Source organism: Antennarius striatus, chromosome 12 (genome assembly GCF_040054535.1).
Source record: "Antennarius striatus isolate MH-2024 chromosome 12, ASM4005453v1, whole genome shotgun sequence".
NCBI lineage: Eukaryota > Metazoa > Chordata > Actinopteri > Lophiiformes > Antennariidae > Antennarius > Antennarius striatus.
In genome coordinates this window covers 7,256,914-7,278,886 of record NC_090787.1, presented here as the reverse complement: position 1 = coordinate 7,278,886, position 21,973 = coordinate 7,256,914, and the positions used below count along the sequence as shown (strand labels likewise).

Below are 21,973 nucleotides of genomic sequence, written 5' to 3'. Positions count from 1 at the left end.
CTCCGGGCACGACGCCAGTGTACCGCGGATGTCTGAGGTTTGGAATAATCATTTATTATCTTTAATTTGAAATTCTTCAGCATGAGGTGGGATTGAAAGATTCTATCCTTCTGATCGTTCCATGTAACACCTGTGATTCCACTAGGTGTTTTGGAAATGGATTTCAAATTCTCTTAGGAGCAAACCGAGAACCATGTTTCACTGTTTTGATCATAAAGCACATCAAAAAAGTCAAAAAGAAACCTGAAAACTTCTCTATTGTACAGCAGGAGCACAGAGATTACGGAAAAATGACCCAATCAACAAACATCTGACCAATAGTCTGCATCAGAAATGTTATTTGTGTGGAGGACAAACTAAACTAAATGGCATCAGTGACATGTTGAGTTTCTAACGGGAGATTATTCTGGTTTCAATTTGATGGATGCTTTTGTTTCCTGTAATATCACTCTGACTTAAAATACAAGCTAAAGATATTAACCCCTATACTTCAAGAAAAAAGCTAGTTCTGAGAGCAAGACAGACAAATAACATGAAAGACCATCAGGAGGCCTGTTGACGTTATAAGTGGTTTTCCCATTGTTGTTAGAGCTGGAGAATGTTGTTTGTTCTCTGTCACTCTAAGCGGCACATATAATTTATTATGGATGGGAAATGACTGGCAGTGTAATAGTCCATACATACTGTGCAATTGCACATTCATGTTCAATGCTAATGGAGACCATTTTTGTCCATAAATGTAACAAAATTACACTGGGAGTGCCTTTTGTGTCCTCTCTTGACAGCAGTCTGTTTTGGAACAGCCAAGTCTAAAAATCCAAAATCCTTTCATCAAATCATCATGGATGCTATAATATCAAATGATTAAGGACTAAAGCAGTTTACCAGGTGATAATACATTAGTATAGTAATTATAAAAACACTGAAATGTCTGACGCGTTGGCATCACAGATACAGACACAGAAACTTTCCGTATTGACACACTCACAAATGGTCACCTATCCGAACAATGAGCACAAACACGTGCACACACATACATACACACTGCTGGGTAAATCCTTTTTTGATTGTGTGGGTTAATGTCAGGGTGTGAATTATAAAGGAGGGAAATAAAATGCAGATGTCTCCATTAAAAGTGAAGATTGTGCTTGAGTGATTCTTATTTACCTCTTTTATGTGTGAATACTTACAAGGACTATTTGAAAAAGCTCAATCAAAACATGACATAAAGCAAATTAACGAAATGTTTCTCTCAGGTCAAGGGTCTGTGGATAATAGAAAGTTTGGCTCTGGTCACACTGCATAAAGGCTATGTTTGCTACATTATTTAGTTTTAAAAATTCCTACAATCTGATTGTTAGAAGAGAAAATATGATGTACAAATCAGAAAACTTGATTTACTAATAAAACTGAGATTTACTGCACCAAATGTCAATGCAGACAAAGCAATAAAAAAAATTAAAAAAAAGAACTAGAGGGAATAATTATCAGTGTGTTAAAACACAAATGCCCTACAGTAATGTTTTACCAACCCTTGTGCACAAGCAACAGTCTTAACTTAAGGGACACAATGCAAGTGCAATTTCTTGCATTCAAGAGAAGCACAGTCTGTACTCCTATAGTTGTAAGGTGATGCTAATGCAACTTGCTGTTCTGTACCCAAAAGCATTTTTGTCATTCATGTCCATTCATGCAACTGTATCTTCTAAAAATAAGTTGATTTTTGCAGTAAACATATACATTTAGAAGTATACTAAACTTTGACTGCTCCCTAAGCCCCATATCTTGCATTTACATAATTTGTAGGCCAATATTCCTGTTTGCACAACACAAACTCTGGTTACGACAAAGTTCGCAGACTTGTCAATCACTAGTAGAAATGCTAGTTTCAGAAACTGGTTGACAGTTCTGTCTCATGCCGACATACTGGTTATAAGACAGGAAGACATGCTTACAGATTTAGCTCATGTCTGTGTAGTTTCTCAGTCATACTGGTAAAAGTATATCAAGAAAAAAAAATGAACTGGACTTGGTTGGTTGAAGACATTTCACAGGGGGTGGGGGGTGGGGCTTAGAAAACAGTCAGTCTTGAATTTTATACAATGAATTCTTCAAGCTATCTTTATGCCGCAATCTTGCATTAGCATTTGCTTACCTTGTGTTATTATGTATTAGGCCTTGATTTACTTACCCCAGGGTGTGAGGATGGCATGCGCTTTAGTGAAGGGAGGGTGTTAAAGAGGTTAAGGGTAGGGAGTTGGGAAGACAAGCACACACCTTCAGTGTGGGACACAGGCAAAGAGATCTCCATGCAAGCAGCAGACTGGGCCTTGCGGAAGGGCGGTCGGGTAGGGCCTCTGCGGGCAAGCCGTGACCCCTCGGGACCCATCGGGACACGAGGCTTCCCCGCCGAGCATGGCTGGGAGGTAGGGCTAGTACAATGTCCATTGACATGATCTGTAACAACGGCAAAGCATTAGCAAACAACACAAAGAAGGAAATGAAACTTTCAAACATATTCTGGTACACTGCAATATCCATCTTCATATGTCAGTAAATGTCATAATGAGCATTAAAATAGTCAAATATAGAATCTTCAAATAAGGAGAGATTATTTTAATTGCAGTATATGCTGCACTATAACGTGCACCTAAAAACCGACATTACACCTTAAATATGAAAAAAGTTTTAAAATAGCCCATTCATTGAAGATGAATTCTCAGATGAGTTCTCAGCTCTGAGGTGTGTGTAACACAACCACAGCCACTACAGTACTGTCGATTCTATGCACCTAGTATGTGGTGCACCCTATTCTGGTGAAAACTGTTTTAAAATAGGCCATTAATTGAAGGTGCGCCTTATAATCAGATGCGCCTTATAACCCAGTGCGTCTTATATGTGAAAAAGTTTTAGAATATGCCATTCATTGAAGGTGCGCCATATAATCCAGTGCGTATTATAGTGTGGAAAATACTATAAGGCGCACTGTCAATACTGTCTGATTAAAAGAAATGCTTTGGCTTCTCTCACCATATTTGGAGATTTTGTAGATGTATGGTGAAGCTCAGTTAAAAGTGACCCATGAAGATGGATATTATAACAGTATAAAAGGAGTAAGCTGATGTTAAAAATGTATTTTTCATTAAGAAAAATGGAAGCAAGGGGAAAAAAGGAAGGCAGGAGTGAGTGACAAAGTGCTGGAGAGAGGTTTGAAGTATGTTAGGAAGAGAAAGAGATGCCAGAACAACAGAAAAAAGATGAAACGCAGAGACAAATTGTGAGGGCAGTTTCATCCAATCTGTGCTCGGAAATATGACTTAAATATCAAATGGAAAAAAAAACAAAAACAAAACAAGCTCATTTCATCTCCACTTTTTTTTTCATTTTAAAAACCTTGCTTGTGATTGAAATCATATATTTATTTCTGATGTCAGAAACTCAATGGCATCACCATGAATGTCAAAAACCCACAAGTGAAAGAATAGAAAAGGAACACATGAATATAATATTTTCTTTAAATTGCACTGCAAACGAGTGCTCCAGGTTGATGGGGTTACACAATCAGCATCAGATGGTGGTGACATTTTAAGAATTGTTGCCTTTCATGACCTCCCCTTGGGGACATTTTTGGATGCTTTGTCCCTTCTTTCCTTGCTTGTTTGTGTGAACTAAACCTTAACAGGAAAAAAGCAAAGCAAAGCATAACTGAGTGGATCTAAATCTGACTGCTTGTCTCATGTCAAGTTTTCAGAGAGAAGTAAATAATACAGTACTATTTTAGTGCCAGCGCTACAGGGAGGTAATTAACAACTATCCTGTAGTAATACAGCCAAAGCGAAGGAAAAGCTAGTTGTTACCTTTCCTCTCTTGAAACATTCCTATTTACAGGTTTGTGAACATGATAATCCTTTTGATTCTTCTCGGGTTTATAGGGGGAGGAATGTACTGACCAGTGTTCTTTTGTCACTGTTCTGATAAGACATCTAAAAAATCTAATCAATCCCTGTTCAGAGAGGTTTCCCGTAAAATATTCAATTTTAAAGTGAAGATGAAAAACTCTGGGGTGTCACCCAGTCCACGAGCGACTCTAGTCCAGTTTCACAGTAGGATGGACTGAGGCAGGTTCTGAAAAACCACAGGTGATACTGAGCCAACTGATATCTACTAGAGCCATGGAAAGCAAATATGAAATTGAAATGAAGAAAATCAATGACTTGCCTCAAAATGTCCTGCAGGAAACTTGTGCAGAGTGGGACAAATGGTACTGTACCCTCACAAGGTCACACACAAACAACCTCCCCCAGCTGCACTTAACCAATCAGAGTGCACATAAACACACACAAATACACCAACAGACAGTTACAGATCTGTAACAGACGGTTCCAACAAATTATTTGCTGTTATAACCCACAGCTGTTAAGAGGCTCAACTTGGTGCTACGAACAAGGTAAAAGATGTATTAACAAGTTATTTTCTTCTTCTTTTTTTTCTTTTTGGCTTCTTGTAAAAATATAAATCTAACTGGCACTTTGGGACTTATGTGTGACGAGACAACCACCTCTTAAGGTTTTCAAAGTATTTGGGTTGATAGATTTTTTATACACCTGTCAGGTAAAGAAAGTCACAGATATAATAGACACTGGAGCATTTTTTGTTGTTGTTCAAGAAAGAGTTTTTAAAGAGGACAGCATGGTTTGACACTGCAGAGGCAGAGCAAAGTGAAACCTGTGATTGTGATGCAAATGTATAACAGTTGAAGATGTAAGCATGGAGAGAATGCTCAGTATCTGAAATACAGATGACCCAGTCAAAATATAGAAACGACTGTTTAAGAGAGAAATGACCGAGTTAGAATGAGAGAGGTAGTGATGATCCAATCACTGTAGAACAGGACCTTCAATGGAGGAAAAGTTGCGTAAAATCAGAAGATGGTCCAATCATGATAAAGTGATAGGAAACCTCAAATTCAAATATGGGCATGGGTTACAAATCACCTTTATAAACACTTGCAAAATGTAGAGGAAATCAAATCAAAACACAAAGGGGCAAAATGGACAAACACATCAGCTGGACAGTCTCATGGGCTGGTTGAACAGGAGTACGGAGTGACAAGAAACTGAAAGAAGAAAGTCCGAGTGAGAATAAAAACTTCTAAAGCAACACAAAAGCCGATAAAAGAATGACAAAAGCAGAAAGTAAATGACTCAAAGGGAATCAAGTGAAAACTGCTGGCTTTCGCCTACCGTACCAAGATCAGTCTTAAGATCTGTTGGCAGACTTAACTTTCTGCCAGGCCCCTTTACTGAAACAAAAGAATAGGAAACAAAGCAGCAGTTAATCCCTTCAAATAAGAAAAAAAAAGAAAGTAAAATAAATAAGTAAATAAATAAAGAGGGTAATAATTTAGGTAAAACAATGAAAAACAAAGTGCAAAAAAGACTTCAAAACAAATCACTGAGATGAACAAAGAATCAGAACATGCATACTGGTGCAGTGGCACACCATGACAGACATGATTCAGATTTTATGCTAATGTGTTTCAGGCCAGTGTTCCCAGTTGTTTTTTTGGGGTTTTTTTGCAATTGTTGCAACAATGTTAGCAGTCCATATATAAATATATATATATAAATATATATATATATATATATATATATATATATATATATATATATATATATATATATATATATATATATATATATATATATATATATATATATATATATATATATATTTAAATGTATCAATTTTGCAAGAAGTATCTGCTTTGACAAAAATTCCAATAGGATGTAATTTTTTGAACTGGAATGTCTGACGTGGAAGCACATGTTAACAGGGTGCCACTTTTGGCTGTGAATACCAATATCACATTCAGACACCAGTAGCAACAAAATAACTTGAAAAACATTTTGCAAGTATTTTGCAGTAAGTAGAGAACTGCAAAGGTCAAACTTGAGATGTCATGTGCCAGTTTCCCCCTCAGAAAGAAGGCAATATTTCATTGTTTCTTTGTGTTGAATGATTAATTGACACGTGGAGGACACAAGGTGGTGTTTAAATGATACCCAGTAAATTTCATGACCACGAGAAGAACACCGTGACCATGAATTCCCATTGTTTATATGACACTGATTATGTTGGAAGATTCATCGGAGGAATCAATTTGGTTTCCTTAGAAATAAATGCTGATTTATATTTCAATCTTTCTGTCATAGGTTATGACAAAAGACAGCAGAGGACAAGGGATGTACTCCTGGAATTGGCGAAACTGTTTGTCTACTGTGACCACAAAGGTAACTCAGTATGCACTGTCATGTTGAAGAAAAACATGTCCTGTGCTGTGCAAGAAATTGGATGTTACAGTGTTCTAATCAAATTTATCAATCAAAGAATTTGTTTTCATTTTTTCCAACAATTAAAGCCTTTCAAATTAATGTTGTAAATTAGATAATACATGGCTCCTGTTTGTGTGTGTGTGTGTGTGTGTGTGTGTGTGTGTGTGTGTGTGTGTGTGTGTGTGTGTGTGTGTGTGTGTGTGTGTGTGTGTGTGTGTGTGTGTGTGTGTGTGTGTGTGTGTGTGTTTGGTAATCATCTATTATGACCATATCATTCTGCCATCATATGAAATACTGGGTTAAGGACAAAGAAAATGAGCCCATATCAAATCAGTTACATGCTCCTCTGTTGAATGGCTCAAAGGCTCCATACACACTTCATAAAATGAGTTTTAATCAAGGTAAAAAGGTGAACTTCATCCTAGCCCCAGAAGGGTTTTTTAATGTGAATTTGAACAATATCCAATCAAACTTTATGTTTATTACCGTTCATTGTCGTGTTTTGTTTTTTAGTGTTTACAATTTAGCTTCATTTAACCCATGAAGATTGAACCACATCACTATTTTGTGTCTAAATATGACCACTTTAACACATCATATTAATAAGTAATGTTTCATGCACCACAATTCATTTGTCATTTACAGCAACAGTAGTTTCCATTGCTGCTTTTTGATTCTATCTTAACGTATTAACACAACAATATTAAAATGCTCTTTTAGCAGCAGTCTTTGTAGCCCAATTAGTGATGTCATTATTCCATGTGTTACTCAATGTGCTGATTATGAGCTTTGCTAAATTACGGGAAAATTATAGTCATAGCTTTTTATCTTTTCTGAAAAAAAATTGGCTGAGGTGGTAGAAGGTGGAGATTTACTCTGATTTTTCTCTCTGTTGCAATGACTTGAATTGCGTTAGGTATAAATGTTAAATATTTTACAAGTGTGTTGAGACATCAGATGAAATTATGAAAATACCTATATCCATGCTAGCTCTGTTACGTGGAGCCTGGTGCTAAGATGCTCATCACAAGTTACCATGATAACATGCTGATACATATATATTGTCATTTATTTATTTATTTATTTATTTTACTTGTTTGCCTGCACACTTTGGTCATAAAATAATAAAAATAAAATTTAATTCAGGGAATAAGTTAGCACAATCTAACCAAAATGGAATTTTAGTGTCTGTACCAAATTTAAAATTTTCTTTCAGTCTGGAGAAAAGTGGTGGACCATCAAACAAACAGACAAACAATACCACTGTATTCTTAAAAACATACATTGCTAGCATGGTAAAAAAAAAAGAAAAAAGAGAAGCTATTTAGATTTTACCCAAGATTTGCACAGGAACCTTAATATGAAAATAGCAATAGAGTGCTGAAGCCACAAATGTGGCTAACATTTTATTTGATTCGGCCACACACTGATAAACATGTAAAGCAAGCTGGTATAAGACCTATCAGCATTAGCAGTTGGCCACACAGTGGGCACCATGCAGTCAGTCAAGAGGCAAGACAGTGATGAATGTCAGCTGAGATGAAAACTTCAGACTGTGCGTTTATACAGAGTCAGACAGACACACAGACACACACACAGACAGTTCTAAATGCCGCGGTAAAATAGCATGTCTTCGGTCACAAAGATGTGTTGTTCCATCTGAGACACAATGATTAAGGTCACGAGAAATGAAGCACTAGAGGCTTTGACAAGTGAGGAGGAGAAGTACCCAGCTGGAACACAGTTCCTTCCTCTTCCCAAGCCTGCCTGCTTTGCAGCGCTGCCGAGTGATGGAGGATCAGAGATCAAACCCAGATCTGGCACATACAACAAACATCACAATGTCCCCCTGCAGCTGAGGCAGAAAACACAATGCAGCACCAGCACAAAAGCATGGAACACATTGACAAAGCAATGACAAACAGTCTACCCCTAGAAACACAGTCCCTGTCAGCTTGTTGACACTGCAAGCAACGTGGTCGGTTGGTCATTGCATTGTGCATGCATAAGTGAGACCATTTTGATAATGAAAAATTGGAAGGATTCTCTCACATATAAATTAAGTTCAAATCAAATATGAACTTTACTTAACAGTAGTTATTTCTAATGGTCAAATATTTCCTATTTCTGTTATTTCCTTGCTTTCACCCAATTTGGCCCATCTTTTTTTTTCTTTTTCAATTATCAATTTGTCAGTGAGACTTGGCAACAAATGATCTATGAAACCTTTAAATGTGGTCTTCCATTCTGCACCTACCATGGAGATTCATTCTTCTCCCAACAAGGAAAAAAAATACATACTGTATGACTGAAGTACCACAACAATGCTTTTCAAGATAGTTATGTGAGTTCATCACCTCTTTTTTATAGCTCTGTGATGTGTGAATGTGTCTGTTTAAACTGTTTGAATTGTTGCTCACAGTGTGGAAGCAGATCTTGCATGCAAGGTGCAACATCGAACCAAACACCTATCCAAAAACAACGCAGGTATCGCATTGTCTCATCTTTGCTATAATGTTATCAACATAAGCTGAGGTCCATGGAGAGGCTGAGATCCTTGAGACATCCCTCCTCTTACCATTGTCCAGTAAGTAAAAGACTGGACTGCAGTGGCTGGCTCTCAGACTGGCCACAGGCTCTGGCAGGACGCGTGGGTCATTGTGAAGGGAGGTTGGGTAATGAACTGGAATAAGAGATCCAACAGAACAGACATAGACATTTCAGTGCAACGGAGGAGAAACAAAAACAATGAGTGAACTGGAGGAGAGAGAGATTTGCAGGTAAAAGGAGGGAAAACAGGTAAAAAGGGAAGATAGTTGGGAGTTACTCTTCTTTCAACCTTAGGATACAACTTTTAAAAAGGAGATTACTACAACAAACACTACTACTACTACTACTACTACTACTACTACTACTACTACTACTACTACTACCACTACTACCACATCTAGTGACTAACGACACCATACCAAATTAACTCCATCAAATATCTCGTGCTCTATAACAATTTGCAACTGAAACATCACCTTAAGAGTAACTCAAAGAATACCTAACCCTTGATGATAAGCTTCTGATACCAGAACGTGACTGACTGGTAAAATTTTCAAAGCACGCGTGCAGCTGAACATTGTATAGCTTTTATTAAAAGTGTCCTTGAATCCTGTAATACAGCAGATCCATATGATTACGTTTCAATGGGACCCCACTGTTTGCTCACATGACAAGTTTTCTGACAATTTTTTAATACACACATAAACACATAGACACTTAATAGACACAAAGTCGATTCAAACTCAGTACGCTATCAATGGAATGCAAAGGAATCACTGGTTTTGGGGTTCTGTGAGGTGTGGAAGGTAGTGGATGCCGTATCACACATTTTCTGGGCAGCGACCACTTGTTACCACCAATCCTCTACTAACCTTACTCAAAAACTCACAGGGTGGTGTGCTTGTGTATCATTGCTATCTAAATGCAACAGGGTGTACTGGCAAGCCTACTTTAAATTCTATCAAACCACATTGAGTTGCATGAAAGTGAGAAGAAGGCATCAGTGCAGTACACAACAAAGCTCTAGCCATCACCTCCTCCCTTTCTCCCGACGAGAGCTAACTGCTAAATATATTCTGCAGGGTCAGGGAGATCACTGAAAAACCCTGTCCATTTCATGACTTGGTCTGGTCAGCAAATGTATCTATGGTAACAAATGGCCTGATGCTCTGTAAAAAAAAAAGTCACACAAAAACCCAATACCCAAACAACAGACCTTTGAGCAGAAATACAAAGTGAATGGGGAGATTGAAAAGGAATGTAGCTTTTATAAAGGAGAAGAACCAATTACTGGCTTAACGTCAAAAGGAAGAAAAGAAAAAGATCATTAAAAAGAGAAGGGAAGAGGTGTAGCGAGGTGAGACAGACACCAATTATTGACGCGCAAGGTGAATCAGAATGATGGCTGGCTTCCTTACTAAGCTGTCCATGCTCTGGATATGGCCTTCAACAGACACAGCACACCTGGTGTGCCATCACAACAAGACAGCCTCCAAGGCCATAGAGAAAGCTGGGAGTTGATATTCACCACAAGGAAATGAACCATGAACTTTTCACCTAATAAGGAGAGAGCCGCTGTACCTCCTCATTTGTCTCCAGCCAAAACCAGTTTGAACATAATTTCATTCTTGCTTTAATGGTGAAGATTTCATTAAGCTGGCAATTTCTTTTACTGAGGTCATACTGTAATTACCCATTGTTAACATTTCTATCGTAGTTGTAGCTTCAGTCCACTCAATATATCATCCTGATCCGCCTACTTCACTATTCAGAGTAAATGTTAAAGTGAATTAGCCTCATGACCAAATATGTTTTTCGACCAAATCCCCATAATCTTTACTTTCTCTCATCTCTACAAATAGCAAAGTGGCAACATAATGATATATAATGACCATGGCCTATAATTCACATCATCAAACCAAAAAACTCCACCGTAACAGCCAGGGACATCTTGTTCTGGCTTCCTTTTCACATAAGGAGAGTAAAGACAAGACTGAGTTTCTGCAAATGATTGAACACACAAAATGGAAAGATTTAAATAAAGACAAGCCCAAAAATGAGAACCAATTTCTACAAGAAGACCCTTGTAAAAATAGGATGCCATGGAAGGAATCTTGAAGCCTAAGAATCACTTGCAACATTGACAGGTGTTTGGTAACATCATCGAGTCAATCAGGTTCTGTTTGTTTTGTATAGGGGTCCTCAATTGAAATTGCCAGAGAATCAGTCAGATAACTTCCTCTATCACTGAGGTTTGAACATCAGATACCAGTAATCTGCTTTTGATCAGCTATCTGACATTGCAGTGCAAAAAGAAAGACATTTGATTTTGAATCATGAAAGAAAGGCTGATGAAATGAGGATGGCCTGAGTAAGTATTATGATCATTTTGATAAACCCTTCATACCACGTTCAGGTCTTTATTATTACCACGATCCAACATATCAGACATTGGAAAGATAGATGCAGAGTACAGCAAGGAAATGTTAAGTTGCTGTTCGGCCAAGAGTAAGGCTTGGATCCCAGACTTTCTTATCCTCTCTGTGGGGATTGTCAGTATCGAACAATCCAGATCTCTGTGCATCTTGTGCAACCCTAATCCTAACCCTAACTGGTAATTCTGGGACCCATGCAGCTCTCCTGGGGGTCTATGTCTGATTCTGTCCGTTACCTGTTCAATATCCCATTTATGACAGAAAACTTAACATAGTTTTTTTTTCTGCCCATTGCAGTCCAGATCTGGGCACGTAGGCCGCTGACTAATACCTGTAAACCTATAATCACTGCAAGAAAAACCTGTCAGATATTCACTTACCATTGAATAAAACTCAAACAACTTTTGAATTAGGAGAAGACACGTTGAAAAAGGAAGAAGATGTGAAATGAAGGAAGGAAAGAAATTGTATAATATTTTTCTTGGCCGCATGTTTACCATTAAAATTGTCACACCACTGCTTCAAGTGCAATCCTCCATCATAAAGCTGCTGAATGCTTTGGAAGACGAACTTGTTCATGCATATCTGGCTTGATGCGTCAATATTAAATCACACCATCCAGTCTCTTCCTCCATTCAGGTCCATTTTACCAGTTGTTTATCTGGATACCCATTTCACAAGGGATAGTATTTATATCTCTCCAGTGTGCTCTGGTCTGCCCCCAGCTCTCCTCTGTCCACAGCATCTCCACAGGGAGGAGTCCAGGGGGCATCCTCAACAGATAAGGTAATAGTCTGACATTCTCTTTCCAGACTCCAGAGATACCTCACACTAAGGAAGAGTTGACACAACATCCCCTGCTGTAATTATCAGGTTACTGGGAGGACACATCGTGTGTTCCTTTAACTATGACAGGATTTCTCATGGATAGTCTCTGAGATGAAGAACTAGAATTCATTTCACAGGCATGGGCCCAAGAGATCCATTTGAGCGTAGTCTAACAGAGCAACTTGGTGCCAAGTGGGCTCACAACCTGTAAGGACAGGGTACAGCTCTAACACATCAGCTGAAAAGTGGGAAATGGAATGGTCTTTTGTGGTTTAAACCTCATCACATTATTTTACAGGAATAGCTGGCAAACAACAAAAATCCCTAAAGCTTTGTGTAATATTTCAAACAATTTAATAGTTCCATTGTCATGTTCCATCATTCATATACTCCTCTGCTTCGTCCAAAAAGAAACAATATTATTTCATCAAGACATCCTCAAATTCCCACATTTAAATTTCCAAAACTTGCATAACTTCATTACAGACCCATCCATCCATCCATCCATCCATCCATCCATCCATCCATCCAATTCTCTGGGGCCAGGTTGTGGGGGCAGCAGTCTGAACAGGTATGCCCATACTTGCCTCTCCCCTGACCCCCAACCCAGCTCTACCGGGGTGAACCAGTCTTCCGCAAGGTCTCCTCCTGGGAACACCCCCCCAGGGAGGCGTCCTGGACGCATCCAAAACAGACGTCCAAGCTGGTTCAGCTCAGTTTGGAGGAGCAGCGGCTCTACTCTAAACTCCTCCCTGGTGACTGAGCTCCTCACCCTGTCTCTAAAGATGCACCCTTAAATTCAAACGTATGACGGCTGAGCTGTGGATCTAAGCAAGGCCAGATCCACACAGCAAAGCCACACCAGCCCACCACCTCTCACATTTCAGATGCAATTATTTCAAAAACATCTTAAAAGCACGTAAGTTTGCATTGGAAATAAATGTACGTACATAACATGTCCTTCTGCATATATCACACAAGTTTTACATAAGAAGACCACCAGACAGTGGACTTTCTATTGTATCTTTTGTCCATCTTTATCAACCTATTATATCAAACTAATTTGAAATTAGTGCCTTAAAGCCTTGGCAGGCACATGGAGCCATGACCAAAAAGCATGTCATCAAGCAGTGTCTTAGGCACACATTTACACACTTACACACACTCCTCATTTGACCTTTTGGTTCTGAATTTGCTGAGATAAGGCGCTTTCAGTTCTGGGAAATGTTCACTTCTCCCTCTTCCCCATAATGCAACACTGCATATGTCTTTGCAACCACAAATCAACTCTATTTTCATCTTCTGTTTTCTGTACCAACAGACTACATTAAATGTAAAACTTTCTGCAACACTAGAGATTATCTCTTGCAGTCAACATTCTAGAGTCATTTCTACAATCATAATGTACTTCCATATTGAGATCTTGGAAGCACCTATATAATTAACGTAGCATCATCTGCAAACATTAAGAACATTTACATTATAAGCTTTATATCTCTCTATACAGCTATTTATTTACATATTCAACTGATGCACCTGATGTGATTAAGCACTATACAAATAAAGGTTGAAAGTTCATCACTGATGCGCAGTGACATGCGATGCATATTCAATTGTGTTTTATTAAATAATATGAATCGTACAAACATAAACAGTCTACTTTATCTGTCAAGGCATGGGCTAAACCTAACAACACTACAAGTCCAAGACAAAATGCAGCTCTGGACTAACAACAGAAGAAAGAGGCATAATGAAAGAGGTAGAGCAAATAAAAGGTTGACATAAAAAAATCTTCACACAATTAAGTAAAAAAACTTCAAACAGCCTCAATTATCCATGTGAAACACCTTTGCTGATGGTTGAGCTGTCCGCAGGCTGCACAGCTATGCTCCCCAGCATCAATCCCTAAAAGGTGGACTCGGCAGTGCATGTGTGTGTGTGTGTGTGTTACCTGAGGTGGGTGACTTGCTTCTCTCCATGTCGATGGACTGCTGGTTGTCAGAGAGTTCAGTAAGGCCTGACGAAAACCGTGGCAACCAAGTGAAAGAAAGAGTTATACACACACGCCGTCAGAACAGTTGAACTACTCTTTTAGTACAGACTTAACAGAATCAAACAGACAATGTTAGCCAAGCAGAGCTCCAGGAAAGAAACAATAAACAATTTTCAATTTTCCCAAAGATGCATAGTTAACCCTGAGGTTGATTTAATATTTGCTGTTGTCTTTACCCTGTGAATTTTTGTTCAGACTGATTTCATCTTCCAGGAGCAGAGTGGCTGAAATCTGATGTGACCTGCACTACAATAGAATACACAAATAGTTTACACTATTCCATATTGAGATTAGATTTTCTTCTCATTTTCAATATGGCCATTGGTATCTGCAGTACTTTATGTAGTGCAAATCACATTAAGCAAAATATAAGACAAAACAAACACAAAACCGATTAGGATCTGGTCAGGATCTGATCACATGCAACAAGCACAGGCCAGAATAGGATTTCTATGTATTCATTCTTTAAGAAAAAAACCCCACAACAAATTCTGACATTTTTGTTGATCATTTCAGTCTTTCTGTATTTGAATTAATGTTCAAGAAGAGTGTCTTGAATGCATCGTTAAGCCATCAAAGTTTTAAAAAAAAGTTTTGTTTTTTTTCCTTTCGGCTTTTCCCTTCAGGGGTCACCACAACGAATCTGTTGCCTCCATCTAACCCTGTCTTCTGCATCCTCTAAAAATACATTTTTCAAATTGTCCTGCTAAATTTCAAAGCGCCAATTCACCCTGCTGACTTTGCAATTGGTTGAAGGCATTGAAAAAAATGATGACTATATCTTTGCTCTAGAATAAAGAATTTGTTTTGTATTCATCAGCAAACAGTAAACATTTAATTTTCACAAACAAGGGGTGATGAAAGACTATTCTTGCCATTAACTATAAGCCACTTAAAACATACATCACATGGATCAATTAATATTTATAAAAACTGACTGATTCAAATGCGTATTTTTTGGACATGATTTGCATATGGGAGTTCTCTTTTAAAATGACAAAGAGCAGGTAAGAAGCAAACATTTTAATTTCAATTATTTCTTCGACGTGTTCCTCTGCTAGTCCACATGTTAACCATCCCTACCAACCCTGATGTCCAAGTAGAATGAAACCCCAGTTCCACCTCCCAATTCCCCAATACACAAAAGTCCCCCAGCCTTAAGGAAGGTTCGACTTACTCTGATAGGATGTACGGATCCTTTTCTTTGAATCTGAATAAAAGTTAGACAGGCCACGCATGCAAAACTCTGTCAGGCAGGCCCACATGCCCACACCAGCAGCCACAGAGTCACCATAAGTTTGGAGGAGAGGGGAGGGAAGGAACAAGTAATGGAAAAGATGGAGGGAGTAAAGAGTGAAAAATGCAAGAGGATGAAAGGACAGGACAGGAGGTGACATTGAAGTATATACGTATTGTGAGAAAAGAGGAAAGCGGGTAAATGGAAAAATGTTGTAAGGGGGGAAAGAATGTGAACATAGAATAAGGCAGGAGAAATTAGTGAATAAAAAAATTAGAAAAGGGGAAAGGGAGGGAAGGAAAAAAGAGGTGCGGGGGAGAGAAAAGAACACACAGGCTTAGAGAGGAAAAGAAAGTGAGTGCAAGCAGCAGTCGAGTTAGTGTCAGGGAAGAACAGAAAATATATAATCGCTGCTACTGCAAACCCCAGAAACACTGGATGTGACTGCTCATTTGTACAAGAAATATACTGCTGCGTTAGCAAGAAAGATATCATTACTCATAAAGCAGCATAAAAAAACATTTTTTCCATTAAATAATCAAATAAAATAATTTTGTATTTCATTTTTTTTCTGAAATGTTACGTCATACACCTGCTCTCCAAAATGTTCTGGTCGTATGAACAATGCATGACATAATAACTAAAGTTACAAAGTGATAACTATTCTCTTTTAATGGTAGAAATACAATAAGTGTATACATACACATATGTGTGGTGACACAACAGCTACAAATGTTTTGGGTTGCACAGGAAAATATGCTGTTAACTTTTGGAATGATGAAAAAATAGAAGAGGCCTGATGGATGTGTTTTCACATCACATTTCACATTTCATACTGTCTTTCAGATCACACCACCACATGCGGTGCAAAAAGGGCACTGCTTTTTTGTCTTCTTTTTTCTCGTTCCGTCTCAAAATTGATTTTAAAGAAAACACAGAAAGACTTTTACAAAAGAGGAAGTTGGGAGCAATAAGTGCTGCCGTAGTCAATAAAAGCACTTATGCAACGGTAAATGAATAGAGTCGGTTCTAAAGCACGTCCTTGCTTGTATCCAGACCTGAATACAGGTGCAGCATTTTCCATTATGCCTGTGGGAATTATATAATAAGAAAGTACATTGAATTGCTGATAGACATCTAAAATATTAAACCACTGGAGTTATTAAGCTAAAAAATCTAGGGGTGTGGGGAGGGGATGAAATAAAAGCTGTAGGGGTAAGTACAGTATCTTTACAGTAAAGACGGGCACCAGTCAAGACTAGTGGGAGAAAAAAAGGGAGGCAAGGGTCAGGACAAAACATGAGACCTCTGTGGCTCTTGACTACAGATTTACAACCAGGCAGGACTAAGAAAAAAAAAAAAGAACAGAGAGATCCAACAGCATGCATGATAATGCCCACTCGGAGTGACTCGCAGTCTGTGAACATGCACTTCATTTCATAGTGCAGATCTGTGAGGAGCATACGAGATGGACGGGTGTTTATGTTGTGATTATTTGTGTGAGAAAAAGTAAAGACAGTGAAAACGTAAGATTAGACTGATTTTTGAATGCTGATAAACATATTTGCTATTGAATTTGGATGAATTATACAACTTTTAGAATGTTTGGCTTAAGCCTTTGTAAAGGTTTTCACTTTTGTTAATGTAAAATAAATGGGGAAAAAATTAAAAAACAAATATTGCTGAAAGATCTGCATCCAATCTTTCAGTTATGAAGTAAAAGTTTGATTTAGATACATACACTGAAAGTGTCATAAAAATGTAATCTGTTATGTAATTCATTTGTATTGTTTATTATTGGCACAAAGTTGAATGTTGCATGTAATGGAGTTGAATTTTAACTACTTCACAAAGTGCTGTTCTGTACCAGAATGAAATATTAATAAATTATATTACTGTGATCAAATTATTCTTCCACTGCTGAAAATAGTAGCAATAGCAATAGTTGAAAAGGTAAAAAAAAAATAAAAAAAATCATGCTCACATGGACTGAAAAAAAAAGTCAAGTAGAACAAGCCATCAACTTGATTAAATATCAATCAGGTTAAAGACTTGGTATTGATCAATTATCCAAAATATATTACACTATACGCATCACTGATGACACATGTCACGAGAGAAAGTTCTTTTCCTTCAGAAAACAGTCTAATCTTTGAGAGAATAGAAGAAATGACAGTAGAAAAGAAAGAAGATGTAGAGGACAGGAGAAAACAAGAAGAGAAAAAACAGATGATAGTCTCATGTCATGGTGACATTATTGTGATTCTGCACAGTGAGTGGTAGTTGTGTGCGTGCATGTGTGTAGGAGCATCTCAGGGGGGGAGTGTGTGTACCTGAGGTGGACTGTCTATTCCTGCGGGGAGAACGGGTGAGGCGCTGGTAGGGGTCAGCAGCTCCGTACACATCCAGCGTCGACAGACATAACAGGATGGTTTTCTGCAAGTAGTCCACCACTGCCAGGCCGTTACAGTTCCCAAAAGCCAAACTGGACAAAACAAATACAGTACGGACGTGCGTACACACACACACGCACGCACACACACACACACACACACACACACACACACACACACACACACACACACACACACACACACACACACACACACACACACACACACACACACACACACACACACACACACACACACACACACACACACACAAAGACAAGCATATGTTTTAATTTACGCACTGCAATATTGGCAAATTTCTTTAGCTCTCAGAAAGGTGTTACATGTGACACTATCAAATGCTGAATGAGATATGAGCCATGGATGTGAGATAACAGTGCCTTTCTTTACACAACAGGTAACACCATAGAAATGTATCACAACTATTAGCTCCTTTGTGCTTTTTAAGGCTGTAACTAAGATTTTTAGTCAAATTTTTGTGACAAACAAGACAGTGTTTAGAACAACTTAAACAGTTTGTCCTTCCACAAATGCCAAAAAACCCCCAAAACATATGAGTGGTGGCTCCATGTAAAAATCTATATTCGCGTCTTTGTTTTTGAATAATCTCCCATTTGATCTGAGCAAACAGAGTTACAAAATATTGACAGCTCTCTCTGCAGTGTTCGGATGTTCCCCCTGTGACTGAGTGGGTTCTATCTGGGTTCTCCAGCTTCCTCTCACCTCCAAAACAATGAAACTTAGGCGAATTGGTATATATCAAATTGTCCATAGATGTGAGCCTTTTATGTGGCTCTGCAGTGAGCTGGCCCCTTACCAAGGTGTACCCCGCCTCTCACCTGCAGCTGGCTGGGATAGGTTCCAGAAACCTGTAACCCTTAAGGTCGATAAGTGTCTGTAGACAAGACAATTGTGATCATCTACAAGAAAATGGATGGATGGATGGAGGGATGAATGGATGGATGGAAGGATGGATGTCATTCAGACTTTTCTTTACGATATCCACCGACGTCTAGCTCCGTTTCCATAGCTGTTGCATGGTATGGTATGTTGTGACTGCAACAAATTTACAGTTTTCTCCCTAATTTGAAAAACTCTCTAAACCCTGTCTTATCCAGTCATTCGCAAACAACCCAGAGCTCAAGCTTTACAATGTCAACAAAATGACACGACCAAATCATCACTGATCAAAGGATTGAAAAGCTGCAGAAATATGGAGCTGCTGTAGAAGAATCCTTTGCTCGTAGTTTTTAACTCCCTTTCTCAACATTGTCCCAAAGGAATCCAATCAGTCACATGCAAATAGCATTACTACATTCATTAATTTACATGCAGTCGCAGTGAAAACTGCTTGAAGCCTAGGCTGTCATTGAGATCAATTAATGCACCATTCAGTCGACCAGAGGAGACAGCCTTGTTTCTTTGTGGTGACTTATATAATGTGTAAAGATGGTAATGTTACAGTGATTTATTACCTCCACCTGGAAGCCTGCTTGTGTGTGTCTGTTTGTTTGTCTGTTGTGTTGAACAGGATTACACATGAACTAAGGCGGATTGAAGCCGGATAAAGTGGCGGATTTAGCGATTCTTTTCTACTACCTTCTATAATTTTTGTCCGTTATACATGAACTCCTTTGTGGATCATCTTGAGATTCAGTGAAAGGGTGGAGCATGGCTCCAGGGAGAAACTATTCAATGTCAGAGGGAGCCAGAGAAAGTGGTGCATAATGTTTGGCTCTTTAACTTTCACTTTTATGAGATGTTAAAGGCTTTTTCCAGCATTTTTTAATCAATTATTTTAAGTAATTAACAGTTTTTATTTAATTTATTTGGTTTCATTACCATTGGAATTAGGGTTTACTCAAATTTACAGGTGACTGTCAGGCGTGGTAGAAGTATACACTGTAAGCTGTGTTGACATTCATTGAGTTCATTTTTTTGTTGTGGTGTCATTTATTTCAAAGATGTGCAAATGTTATATTCCCCATAGCCAATAACAATAATAGGAAGTATTGTACACAGTATGATAAAGTATGAAGAAATGTAATTCTTTCGTTTAAATGCCAATGTGTGTTTTCAGGCAGGGAGGGAGAAAAAGAATGATAAAATAAACCAAATTCTGAAGTTTTATTGAGTAACTTGGGAGCAAAAAAGGAATGATGGCCTTGCCTCGACCCCTGAAGAGATTTTGAAAGAGAGATTTGATTTTTCTGGTTTCTGCAAACACATTTATTCATAGCAAACACACAAATGCTCCTGAAGCACCTGAAGGCTGAGGAAGTCCTTCAGTTTTTGTTCAACATCAATGCAAAAATGTTTTTGGCAAATTCTAAACTGTGATATGAAAAGAATATTAACCATTACTCTGGACATCAGAAAAGTATTCCTTTTACTTGATATTTTAATGTAACATGAAAGAAAGAGGACGAGGAAAAGAAGTTAGCCTGAAGTGCCTCTGTCCAGTATATTATCGTGAAACTAATGAAAGCCCAATGTTGGCCAAATTTTTGCTTATAAAATTGACTGTTATTACATTACAAGATTTTAAATGTTTTAAATCCTCGTTTTTTCCCCAATGTCATTATATATCACCAACAAACAAAACTGTTCCATTCCCCCGAAATGGACAAAAAAAACCCAACACATTTACACACAATTACATGACACACTGCTATTTCTAACTTCCATTTCTATGGTTGCTACAGCTGCTGACAACTGATATTTACTGGTTATCACGCCAACCTTCACTCCATGTACTCGGTGCTATCACCCCAAAAGTTTTAGGACACATCGGACCTGGTAGCAGGCAGTAAAAAACGCATTTCGAGTCAATTAAAACTACTTTTGCATTTAAATGTTTGGCCAATGACTCACCACAGAGATGGACTGATAGACTTTATCACGTGGCATATATGTGGAGACTTACAGGCCATAAGCAGAGTTGAAGTCCAGGCTGGTGATCTGTTGTGGAGGTTCCCCATCTGACCACAGCAGCTGGATGACCAACTCTGCTTGGTAACCAGGAGGGACGCGAAATGTTCGGTCTTTCACTCTGAAACAAGTTTGAAGTTGAATTTAGAGTACTATACTGTACATGCACTGCTTAGTGAAAGAAAAGAGCATCTTACTTAAGGCAGGGGGTGCTGCCCTCGGGTGTCCCTCCACCAGGGCTAACTGGAGGTTGTTGGTGCTGGTGGGGGATCTGGGGTGAGTGGGAACTGAGCTCTGAGAAGCACGGATTGTTTTCATTCTCGGATGGAGAGATGACATCTTCTGACTCACACTGTAGTCGCACCTCTAGTGACTGCGGAGGAAACACAAGCAAATGTATGGAGAGGCATTAGACAGACAGTAAGGAAAACATCGGATGCCACTAATGCACCGAGTCATCCAGGTGCTTCTTCTCCTTTATTTTTAGATTTTCCTCTCACTCACCACAATCTGAATGTTGGCATCATATTTACTGAAGCGATACAGGATGATGTGAGCAGAGATGCCAACCACACAGAAGATGCGACTCTGGGGGCACCAGCTGACCATCTGGACAGCAAAAGGATCTTCCTCCACCAACTCAGCTGCACGGCCATCACCTAGCTTTGGCTTCTCGAACACTTTGGAGGTTTTGAGCTTGTACAGCATCTGTAATGTGACTGGTCAATGACATGGTTACCTTGGTAAAAAAATATTGTATTAATTATATTAATTACTAAACATACTGTAAATGTAAATGTAAAACACGTGGATTCAGGGAGGTGTACAATCCATCGTAGGAATGGAAACACATTGAATGACAGAAAAGCATGGAGTGACCTATGGGATGGTTGTGCTGTTTGATGACCATGGATTGTTTTACAGGTTGACAACTTTTACTAGACTGGGACCACAAATAGTGCAGGCACTTAAAATAATCTACCATCTTCAGAGGCATTTTTATCTTGCTATTCTCTACCATGTAGAGAGCAATTTCATCATTTAAGAATTCATGTCTAAAACAGCTAAAGTGCCTAGAGAAATGCACTGCACTGTTGATACACACAGAAACGGCTGGACTCAATTCAGTAATTTTAAATATCAGGTCAAGTAAAATCAATAATACTCTTTGTAGAACTCAAAATCATCAA

At 38.5% G+C, this 21,973-nt stretch overlaps 1 protein-coding gene across 1 annotated transcript in view; it reads right to left on the bottom strand.

Annotated features, from left to right (window-relative positions):
• stxbp5l (syntaxin binding protein 5L) overlaps positions 1 to 21,973 on the bottom strand; it is a 110,838-nt gene that overhangs the window by 9,145 nt on the left and 79,720 nt on the right. Inside the window, exons 15-23 of the mRNA XM_068329410.1 lie at positions 21,288 to 21,502; positions 20,981 to 21,156; positions 20,779 to 20,904; positions 17,772 to 17,923; positions 15,379 to 15,447; positions 14,100 to 14,165; positions 8,914 to 9,018; positions 5,249 to 5,302; positions 2,278 to 2,457 (exon numbers count right to left, since the gene is read on the bottom strand). Coding sequence (XP_068185511.1) covers positions 2,278 to 2,457; positions 5,249 to 5,302; positions 8,914 to 9,018; positions 14,100 to 14,165; positions 15,379 to 15,447; positions 17,772 to 17,923; positions 20,779 to 20,904; positions 20,981 to 21,156; positions 21,288 to 21,502 — 1,143 coding nt within the window. The remainder of the gene's footprint in view (positions 1 to 2,277; positions 2,458 to 5,248; positions 5,303 to 8,913; positions 9,019 to 14,099; positions 14,166 to 15,378; positions 15,448 to 17,771; positions 17,924 to 20,778; positions 20,905 to 20,980; positions 21,157 to 21,287; positions 21,503 to 21,973) is intronic.